The 12,227-nt window shown below is 38.1% G+C and overlaps 1 protein-coding gene across 1 annotated transcript in view; it reads left to right on the top strand.

The window, feature by feature from the left end:
- nectin1b (nectin cell adhesion molecule 1b) overlaps positions 1 to 12,209 on the top strand; it is a 321,725-nt gene extending 309,516 nt beyond the window's left edge. Inside the window, 1 exon segment of the mRNA XM_067419324.1 lies at positions 12,042 to 12,209. Within this exon segment, the coding sequence (XP_067275425.1) occupies positions 12,042 to 12,084 (43 nt within the window). The 3' untranslated portion in view covers positions 12,085 to 12,209.
- Positions 12,210 to 12,227: the final 18 nt, after the last annotated feature.

Genomic DNA, 12,227 nt, shown 5'->3' with positions numbered 1-12,227 from the left:
ACATCCAAGATGTAGGTGTCTTTGTTTTGTCAGTAGATCACAAATTAAGATTTTTAAAGGGATAGTTCACTTTGAAATTAAATTTTGATGTTTTAGGTCAAACCGTTCATGTCTGTGCCTCACATAATGCAGGTCTATGGTCACCAAGAGCAAGTCCAAATTAAACAATTTGTGTGAGAAAACGAACAGTATTTATATCGTTTTTACCTCTTGTACACCACTACGTCCGACTGATCCGAGGGCGCGCGTGCTTGTTTCCTGTTGTGACATTCACGCGTTCTGGCTTTAGTCTGCGCAAGTGTGGAAAGCGGCGGAAGAGGTATCACATTCTTGATCAGTGTATTCTGGTTCAAATAAATATGGTTGTGAAAAAAATTCAACGTTGTCTGTTAATATATCGAAATCTTCTTCCATTGCAATGTCCTGTACGTCTAAATATGTTTAGATCTTCACAGTGAAAGGTAACACTTCCCAAATTTCTGTGTAAACAATGAGAGACGTAAACGCGCGAGAGATCCACTTCCGGCGCTTTCCGCGCTTGCGCAGACTAAAGCCAGAACGCGCGAATGTCACAACATGAAACGCGCGCCCTCTGATCAGTCGGACGTAGTGGTGTACAAGAGGTAAAAACGATATAAATACTGTTCGTTTTCTCACACAAACCGCTCGTTTCGTGTCTTAGGCCATCAGTGTGTACTTACGATGGGGGATTGTTTAATTTGGACTTCTCTGTGTATGCTCTTGGTGACCATAGACCTTCATTATGTGAGGCACAGACAAGAACGGTTTGACCTAAAATGATCAAAACTGAAACTACTGGGGAAACAAATACTTCTACATCTCGGATGCCCATGAGGTAAGCTAAAACATATCAAAATTGAATTTCAAAGAGAACTATCCCTTTAACTCCAACTTTTGCTCATATAATGCATTAGCCTGACAAGCCAGACCCACATCAAGATGTTTGGTCTGGAAACTCACCATAGACAGGGCTCAATCCGAGGGGCGGGATAAACGGTTGTCTTTCGAACTCCCTCTGCACGCGATAGCGCTACAACCAACCAGAGCAACGAAGGTGAAGCAGAGCTTGTTGATAGATTAAACATTCGGCGTATCCGGTCAGCAAAATTCCGAACACATCTTCCCTTTTTAAGAATGACTTCAGTGCCGTTTTTTGTTCTTTTCTCAGAGAAAAGCTTAACTCCAAGTCTTCCAGAATCGCCGTCAAAGCTGAGTCGAAAGACCGCCGCCGTTCGCCAGTTTCTGTGTTTACTAGAAGCACGCAAACGCAACTTGGCACGTCGTTGTTATGGCCCCGCCCACCGACTCTATACACAATGTGATTGGTCTGGCAAGAGTTAGGGGAATACAGCTCAGAAGGGAGTTGCTAGACGACACTAGCGGGCAGATTAAATTTGCTGCCGCTAGGGTGCGTGTAGATTTCCAGGCTAATAATACATGTAAATGGTGTGCATTTCTATGAGAGCCAATATGACAGTAAAAAACGCATAGACATATGAATCCATATTAAACACAGCGGCTTGTGACGACACATTGATGTCTTAAGACACGAAACGATCAGTTTGTGTAAGAAACCGAACAGTATTTATATATTTTTTATACCTTCAAATTCAACACTATGTACAAAAGCCGTGACCACGCCATCACTTCCGGCAAGTGAGGACAAATGTACCAGTTACGGTGGATCTCAATGGGATACGGAAGGGATCTCTTGCACGTATCTACACCCTATAATGTAATTTCACCTCACTTACTGGCAGTGATGGTGCGGGGACGGCTGATGTATATAGTGTTGTATTTGAGGTACAAAATTATATAAATACGGTTCAGTTTCTTACACAAACCGATCGTTTAGTGTCTTAAGACATTAATGTGTCGTCACAAGCTGATGTGTTTAATATGGATTTGTATATCTACTCTCATAGTGACTATCTTAGAAAACACTCCATTGACATGATTATAAGGCAACAGTTGGAATTAAAAATCTTCATTTGTGTTCTACTGAAGGAACAAACACACACATCTTGAATGCCCTGGGGGTAAGCAGATAAACATCACATTTTCATTTTTGGGGTGAACTATCACTAAGTCGTTTAGAAATCCCCACTTGTGATCTCCTGTTTTTCAGAAGTGCTTTTCCTGAAATGTTCTCCTGAAGTAATCCAAAAGATATAGATCATTAAGCTATATGACTTGAATCTGTTTTCTAATTGGCTGTATATTGTCTCTGTGGATCCTATACAACAGCGTGCAGATAATTCATCTGTTCAGATCAGTGAAAGGAAAAATAGAGGCATGTCTTACATGCTCAAAGGAGCACTCAAGAATGACTGACAGATAAACTCAGGATTCCACCTTTCCTAAATGGGGTACAAAAAAGAGGTCCATTTCAATCAGTACATATTATTTGAAAGCATTTTCAATCAGCATTGTAACTGGCTTTATGTAGAGCCACTAGACAGGCCAAAAGGTCAAAGTCCTTCTCTGAAGATAGTGAAATAATTGCTTTGGCAAATTCCAAAGTTCTGGAACGTGGCAATGCTGCGATGGGGGAATCATTACATTGTCAAAGGAGATAAAAGAAGCCTATTTAGGTCAAATTCCCCAAGGTGGACTATCAGAGAGACCCTTACTCGCCTACCTCACTGTTGAAGGTATTGGAAAAAAGAAAGAAAAAAAGGCCAGTGATTTTCATTTAGATTAGTGCTGCGTTTTATGCAGGAGTGAAGTGTCTCTCTGAATCCCACACTGTCTGTGAGAAAGGTGCAGTCAAAATGGTTCACCTCCTCCATCTGTAGACATTTCATTATGTACGCTTTTTAAGAAAAGGAAGCAGATGTTTTTGTGTTTGTGCATATGTATAGTACTTCTCTAATATCAGAGTTCAAACTGAGATTTTAAATTCAAGTTTCGTTAATTAGTGCTGTTTGGTAGCTTATTAGTTCAACTGACATTAAAACATCAATTCTTTTTCTCTGTTTAATTTCTCCAAAGCAGCAAATTAACCCCTTACTTCTTATCTGTGGACTGTAAGTTGGTATAAACATCATTTTTACAAACGTCAATCAGATGAATTTCTAATTAATGAGCCTCGCACTATATGTATTCAAACTTCTGTTACGATCAATAGGCAAGGCTCTTTCTGAACTAACACAATGAACACATTGTTTAAACGTGGTTTAGCACTAATTTCACTTTCTTTGTCTGTTTCCTTGACAACCAGTTAAATAAAGACAAAAAGACTATTTGTCAAGTAAAAAAAAAAAAAAAAAAAAAAAAAAAGCCTCAAGAACATGTTTTGAAGCTCTGTGTGCATGTTTAGACCAACCTTAACGAGGGTTAATTATGCCACCAGAGGAAACATGCTTTCCAGGCATGGGACACAAAAGGAAATACCTAAGACAATGTCCTGCTCGTCACCATTCAGTTTGTGAACAAATAGAAGAATAAACATTCTGTTAAATTATATTTTGTGTTCCATGCGAGAAAGAATTGCATATGGGTTTGACATAAGAGTCATTATACAACGGGCTGTTGAATTCTTGAATCTGATTGGTTGACGAACATTCTAAGGCGTGCAATTATTTTCAGGGAAACGCACGGCAAATGTAGTTCAAGGCAGTCAATGAAACGAACCCACATATTGTACAGACACACACTCGCATAGAAACATGTTGTCAGCCCTGCTCTTACGAAATTTTTATTGTTATTTTGAGGCACTGCTGGGATTACTCTGGCAATTTTATCAGTAGAATAGTTTTGCAACTTAAAGCTATATGAAATTTAACGGCAATAACGACGCTATTCTTACAGTTTCATATTAGTAGACGCTTCAGCCGAACACTCTTTAGACTTGAGGGATGCACAGACTGAGGTAATTTACACACACACACACACACACACACATATATAAGTAGTACCAGTCAAGACAACTCGAAGTACCCAGATGAGCGGTGTGTTATTCACTTTGGCGGTTGTTTTCTGGTAATAACATTGCGCTGGAATGTGCGCTTGACCAATCAAAAATCAAGTATTCCATAATATTATTTTTTTACTAGCTTTATTACATTTTGTAATTATCAATGGAGGCTTGGGTTTAGATGTGTAAGAAATTAATCCTGCACACAGGAGCATTTTAAGGACAAAACATGACAAATGTCTTGAAATACATCATCTGAACAGTGTTTAAAGGTGTGGTAATAACTTACTCCAGGCCAATGAATTATTAAAAAAATTATGCACTTATCAATTATTCATTAATGATAACAGTGTTCATTCTTGGGTAAACTGTTGCTTTACGTTTAGGTCTCTCATACTGTATCTTATGCATTATCAAACAAATTATAATAGGTGAGTCTAAAGCCAAGTAGCTATTCGTTCTTTGCAGAGCTGAAGCCAGTGAAGGTATTTGTTACTGCTGAAAAAGCATAAATATATTGAACCGTCTATAACGTTGTGCTCCAGATGAAGATTTAAGTCCTTGAAGTAGCTAGTGATGGCTTTCTGTTCTTCAGAAAACTTAGCCAATGTTTACTCATGTTATATCCAATCGAGAAAATCTTGACCGAGTAAATATCACCTTAATGATTTAAAGGATCAGGGCCTGTATGCTTAAAGCTTCTAAGAATGCTTTCAAAAAGCTCCCAATTTACCTTACAAACTTCAAAGTAGAAGTCTTAGCTTGAGAGTTATTAAGGATCGATCTGAGTGCAACTCGGATCGAGGAAAATACAAAAAAAAAGTATCTTAGTGAGGAAGAGCGCTTTTAAGTATATACTCTCTCTCTCTCTCTCTCTCTCTCTCTCTCTCTCTCTCTCTCTCTCTCTCTCTCTCTCTCTCTCTCTCTCTCTCTCTCTCTCTCTCTCTCTCTCTCTCTCTCTCTCTCTCTCTCTCTCTCTCTCTCTCTCTCAGAGTGGCACAGTAGTTTCTGAAATTGCTGTAATTCTGTGACTGACCCAAATCATCCCTGCTGCATAGTTGAATTTTTCCAGTTGCCAAATGTGTTATTGCAGTGAATAAGTCCATTTATGTAGATATTAGCGTGTCTCTAATAAGATCAGTCACAAACATGATCCCTATACGATCTAATGTGTAGTGTCTCACTGTATTAACTCACTGTAACACATTTCTTATCCCTCCTCGATTTTGGTCCATTTTCTCCATTGCTAAAGAAACTCATAAACCTCTTAAATGTCCTTGTCCGTACTACTAACAATTCTGGACCTTAAGACCTTTTAAGGGTTTAGATGCTTTCTAAATTACTTCCTTCTTTCCTAAGTATTTTTTTTTTTTTTGTCATTTTATGAGGAAACTAGGGTATATAAGTTTGTCACTAGGAGCTAGTCTTTGCATTAAGATTTTTAATGAATACGGGCCAAGTTCTTCATTATTCTTCATATAATTGTCAAGCTCTTTGTGCAGAGACAGATGTTACAAAATCGTATTATTATACAAAAATAGCCACTGCCACAAGTTTCATTTTTATAGATATGTCTTCATGTGCTTACAAAGATGTCCGCGACATCTGATGAATGTGTGAGCGGATTCTTCCACACATTCATCTGTCCATTCCCGCTTTGAGTTCTGGATCCACCTGTCATCTAAACCTCATGTGTCTAGCTTGCATCTCTCACTGTCAGCTTTGCGAAAGAAGATGGCCCAGGGGTGAGCCCTGAGGAACATCGTTTAGTGTTTATTTTGAAATTGTTGCTCCTTCCGTTACAATACTGCTCACAGAGTGGGACTCATCGTTGTCATAGACGTAAAGATGCTTGGGGATTCTGCGTAAGTCACAATTCTTTTACACTTTTATTGTACGCTTTCTCTCTGGTCCCATTTAGACCTGGTGTTAAAGGGATAGTTCACCCAAAACTGAAAATTAGCCCATGATTTAAACCTAGGATGGCTTAAGGGTGTTATTTGATGGACAGATGCATTTTTATTGACTTCAAAAACAGAGCAACAATACCTACCATTATAAAGCTTGAATTAGCCAGGACTTTTTTTATATAACTCTGATTTTATTAGTCTGAAAGAAGAATATCATATACACCTAGGCTGTTGACTTCAGGCTGAATAAAATCGTGGGATAATTTTTAATTTTGGGTAAACTATCCCTAAAGTTTTTTCTCAATCAATCCGATCACAAGTGATCTGTTCTAAATAACGGCATAAAGAGGGTCCAAAACATTTTGCGATCAAGAAACTTAAAGCATTTTCAGGTAGACAGGAAAAACATGCATCAAGCACAGACTTTTTTTTTTTTTCACTAGCTGCATTTCTCACTCCTAACTCGTCATATATTGACACTTGGTCAGGACCCCTCGGTGTCACATTTTAATACACACCGTACCCCTTTAGCGTCATTTTTCGACAAGCAGGGTGCTCCATTTATTTCAATAAAAAACCTTTGCCGTCATATACAGAATCGTTGGGCATATCATCATAATGAAATTATAAATTGGGTTATGATATTGCCATTATGCCATGTTGGAGTATATTTTTATTTACATTTATTTTTTATTTACACTATTTAGACACATTTAACCTGTAACCCAACCCCATCCCATCCCTAAACCTACCCATTTGTGTATTATATAATATAAAACACAGGATATAAAAGGCAGATACGACTGCTTGCACAATTTATTCAAAATGTACAAATATTCCAAGTGTTCCGAGGACAAACGATTGATTTGTGTGAAGAAAATCCCCAAAAGTGATCAGCGTCTCCATCTGCCGAAGATTATGCACACATCAAATTTAAAAAATTGCCACCTGACGAAACGTTACGTCAGATTTCATAGTGAAATTCCATTGGCTCTCGTATGTCTCGTGACCAATTGCGTCATTACGTCAGCATTGATTGTAAAATGCCGTTGGCTCTTGTGTGTTTTGTGACCGATTGCATCATGCTAAAGAGTCAGGTGTATCTTTGGAATGAGATATGAATGAGTTTGTTCACAGAGTGCAGGCAGGATCATCATTTCAGCAACTAAAACATTAAGATCAACTCTGTCCTTTACATGAAGACATCGTATGACTTCAGAACACTTGGAATGCAACATGATTTAATACTTTTATACTGTTTGGGTCAGTTTTTGCTATAAATATCTGTGACCTGTACTTTTATTTGTCTGTTATGTGTTTTATATTGTTGAGAAGTGGGTAGGTTTAGGGTACGAGTTGGGTTACTTGCTCCAAAATATAAAAGTAGCCTACAAATATTCATAAAATCATGTCTATTTTTTCAAATGCAAAGGATTAAATGCGTCTTGATCTGACTTATTAGGCAAACAATTTAAATATACGCTAAAGGGGTACCCCCGTGCGTTAAAAAGTGATGCAGAGGGGTCCTGACCAAGCGTCAGACATTTGACGAGTAGGGCCAGTCCCTTTTCCACTGTCACTTCCGGGCTTGATTTGGGCCAGCGGCCAGAGTTTTTCGGCCTGCCAAATAAATTGGTCCAAAGCTGGCCAGCTCGGACTTGAGGAGTGATTATGAACAGAAGCAGGGTTTATCTGAGTCTGGTGCCGCAGGTGATTTCATACACCACCAACTCACTTTCAGACAGCAGTGAGTGTTTAAATAACTTCTGTTTGTGATCCAATGTGGATTCTGACCACTGTATAAGGCATACATATTTATATGCCATGCAAAAGGCTATTCATCATAGCGAACGATTATCATAGTAAACATGATAAAAGAAGAAATCAGACATATCATATAGGCTATTACAATAATGTATTTATTTTATCTGTCAGTGCATCTTGTCTCTTTATACTAGTTTGTCTGATATCCATGTTTAGCTCTGCATAAAATAAAACAACTTACAGCAAAAAAGCTTTCTCGCTGTTTCGCTGACTGAAAATACAACGTGTACTGGGACTGTCACTGGAGCAGTGCTCAGGTTGTATTTTTGTAGGAAAATATGTAGAAGGGACTGTTCTATCTCAATGTGATAAACTGTCCTGTGACTACAACTACAGAGAAACAGACGTGACTGAATAAATATGCGCCCTCTTTCTTTTATGAAAAAATGGTAAATACCACTTTATGTCTTTGTGACGAATGTATAATCCCAATAAATGTATGTATGGTGATCAATGAATCACATTATTGTACAACTGTGTTAAAACATTGATGCTTGGGTCTTAAATATTTAAGTAATCAACAAAATTGCCAACAAACGGCCAAAATATGGTTATTTGTTTCTGATTGGATTTCTGCTAAAACATACATTAGTTGGTGAGATGATGGGTTTGTGTGACATCGTTCGAGAGAGGCTTGTTTTGGGTGGGTTTTAGATGTAGAGCTTCTTGCCCGACAGTGGAAAAGCAGCGTGGGTTTTGGGCTCGGTTCTAGAGGTCCGAGGTTATTAGCCTGATGAAAACCCTAACTCGCACTGGACCAAAAGTGGAAACGTGGCTCCTGACTGTAACACCAGGTGCAAAAATGGCCTCTCGTTCCCTCTCTCAACATTACATTTTCTCATTACTTTACTGTAGGTCATATTCCAGTCTGTCTTTCATTATTTTCATGTTCTTTTTTTTTGTAACTCCTGGCTTTAACAAGAAATTATTATTTCAGCTCAGAAAACTAAGTTTAGAATGGACTTTGTCAACTTAAAAGTTGTAATTGAAGAAGTTTATTTCCTTGAGAAGTGTATTTCAAGTTTAACTGTACATATACAGCTCTGGAAAAAAAAAGAGACCACGTAACATTGAGAAATCAATTTTAAGTGGTCTCCTAAAATTTTTTTTCAGAGCTGTATACTTTTGTGTCAGACTATTGTGTTTGTTTCTACACTGAACTCCAAATAATGAAGTATTGTAAACACAGACAAAGAAGAAAAAAAAAAAAGATATGTGGTATCAGACACCAGAAGCAATATGCGGTATAGTATTAAACTTACTGTGCAGGGTAGAGGTGGGAAATATAGCACATTTTTCAGCTTTTTGATGACTTTTAAATGCATCAATATTCATGTTTTAGCTCAGCATTTTGCTTCTGGGGTTTGCACTCTCAGTCCCAAGACAAGGAAAGAGAAATGTAATAATAATTTATCAAATCTGACTAAATGCTCTTAAAGAGTTAGTTCACCCTAAAATGTAAATTATGTCATCAATTGCACAGGTCCTTTCAATCCCATGAGACTTTGGGTTATCTTTGAAACACAAATCAAGATTTATTACTTTAATGATGTCTTGATCAAAGTAGGTGGAATAGGCAATCCGATCTCCTGGCGCTGTGTATATTTACAGCTCTTAGAGCATATGCAGAAATCACCTGTTGCGTGCATCTGCTGCGGTTGATGTTAATACATGAAGCGATTAAGTTTTGTTTCTTCTTCATCCACTTCTGTGCTTGAAGGCCGGCTCTTTTATCAGGCGTAACCAGAAAAGTTCTCGGGCAGGCTTGGATATATTAATAACGAAAATGATTTGGACATTTACAGCCAAGGTTCCCGTTCATTCACATTGGCCCTCATTTATCAATCTTGCGTAGAAACTGGTGTATATGTTGGCGTAAGATTATGCTTACACTCCTCTCACCGCCTGATTTATGAAACTGTGCGCACCTCTGCAATCCAGGTGTACGCAATACTTGCCCTTGATAAATGTGGCGGCTGAAAACGATCGTCATTAGAATAACACGCCCCTATATATTCAAGTCTCCGCCTCCCCCACGCCCTCATTTTACGCCATGGACAAACAGAAGACGGCAAAGAAGCGAAACTTCTCCGACGTGGAGATCGGGCGCGCTCAATCATCTCACTAGTCCACTAGTCAGGGCACTGATTAGGACATGAGTCAAAGGGCTGACTCCCTGATCAGTGCCCTGACTACTGAACTAGTGAGATGATTGAGACGCACCCATCGAGACCATCACCAGGGAAGTGAAAAAAAAAAAAAAAAAAACGAAATTGTTTTATTTGGGAGTTTAAAGAGTGGGATTAAAGGCACCTACAAAAACAAAATATGGACCCAAATTACGAGTACTCTTAGGAGGTTGAAAAGCGCACTCCAGCAGTTTAAATAGCTGTTTGGATGATAAATTACCATCACAATGCATTATTTTACAGCACGTTTTGAAACAATTAGCATTTAATTTCGTATCACGGCACATGTATTGGGGTGTACGACAGTGATGCTGATGTGATTAGGAGTACTACCATTCATTCACATTAATAACTACATGACAATTTGTAAGATTCTTCTTCTTATTATTATTATTATTCTTATTATTATGATTATTATTCTTAATGACGCTTGTTATTCAGAAGAATAATGTCGTTTTTATTGATTTTATTATTATTTAAAAGAAGAAGGTCATTTTTATTATTTTGTCAGTCTGAATTATTTAGTCCCAGTCCGTGCGCAGCTGCCGGGCCAGACGGGCCTGAAACGTCAGGTAAAGCGCACAGGCTCGCGACTGGAGGAATACATATGCCTACAAATCAAACGCTTTGGTAAGGTCACACAAATTAAACATTGTCGTTCATGTTGCAAAAAAATAAACACTGAATGTTGGTGTTGTGGTTTTTAACAGTGGGTCATATAGCATATCTTGTCAGTGCGTTTTGTGGTGTTAGGAATTGTTTTTCTGCGCATTTTCACACTAACTCAAACGTGCGTACACCACCTCCTGAGCTGGCGTAGGATTTGAGCATGCCGTACGCCAACGTCCATATTGATAAATCTCAAAGTCACCGTGGGTTTGGGTGTACGCAAGGTGTACGCTGGAAATTTGGTGTACGCACTTTTGATAAATGAGGGCCATTGTGTTTACAAAGCATTTTTAAAATATAAGCTTAACATAAAAGGCAGAATGTTGGACATTTAACTAAAATACCTTTTGGGAATTATGGAATTAACAGACCGATATACAGCTCTGGAAAAAAATAAGAAACCACTTAACATTGATTGCTCAGTGCCAAGTGGTCTTTTATTTATTTATGTATTTATTTATTTATTTATTTATTTATTTTTTATTTTTTTTATTTATTTTTTTTTCAGAACTGTAATTTTAAATAATATAGATTGATAATACTCTTCCTAAAGCTAACTTTCAATTGAGGGATAGAAATCTCTCAGGTTTCATAAAAAAGAATAACAAATCATTCAACATTTCAAAGATGAACAAAAGTCTAATGGGTTTGTAATTACATGAGGGTGAACAATTGGGTGGAATATCCCTTTAATTCCATTCAAATCTTTAAGATGTTAACTGTGTTGCTTAATTTTATCTGTAAGATCATCACAACTATATCATTAATATACTGTATTTTTTTAAATGTTTTATAGTATATTGTAGTTATACTGTATAAATACAAAAAATAGCTGGATATCATTTCATTGCCATTTAACATTCTTTCACATAACTCACATCAGAACTTTGACTGGTTGATGTCCACAAGAAAAATGTTGCAGATGATTTCCTCATGTATTAAGATGCTTAGAATCTTTCTCTTTTTTAAGGTATGTTATTATGAATGATGTGATCTGACTTCTGTTGTACAAATACAAAGTTCTGTCATGAAACTCTAGATGGCGCAGACTTAACTCCAGGTCCTTAACTCAATATGTTATAATTTGTAATGCGCAGCTGATTGGTTGCTGTGGCATCAGCAGCCAATAATCTTGCTGCTCAACATTCAAATACTTGGCACAGTTAGCGGTTGCATTCTGCAATGTGCTTTCAGAAACCCTCCATCTTCCCCAGCTCCACCTGTATAGATCTGCTATAAGACACATATTTATTTCATGAATATGTTTCCTATCAATATGTCTTACATGCTCACAGCATCATCTGCGAATGTGTTGGCAGTACGAAGCACTTGCTCTGCAGACGAAGTATCTATTTCACCAAGACCAAATATGTTAACCATTACCATGCCAGTCTCTCAGAGAGTTGTCATGGCAGAACTTCAGTTCAGTTGCAGTCATTTGAAAGGCCTTTTGTTGTGTCATAGCAGAATATCTTTCAAACGGTTGCTTAAATCTGCTTGTTTCCACAGAACTCTGGGAACGAAGAGCTACCGAACCCAGCTGACTATGTGAGCTGCCATCATCCGGGCAACCAGGAAAAATTTGTTGAGCCTCCACCTCCTTCTTCCTACCCCCCTGTTACCTTCCTCCCCCAGCACCCTTACACCCAGCACCCTACCAACACCCCCATGTACACCTTCCAGCCCAACGCCGCC

This window comes from Pseudorasbora parva, chromosome 16 (assembly GCF_024679245.1).
Source record: "Pseudorasbora parva isolate DD20220531a chromosome 16, ASM2467924v1, whole genome shotgun sequence".
In the NCBI taxonomy this organism is placed as follows: Eukaryota; Metazoa; Chordata; class Actinopteri; order Cypriniformes; family Gobionidae; genus Pseudorasbora; species Pseudorasbora parva.
This window is presented reverse-complemented; position numbering and strand designations above follow the sequence as displayed.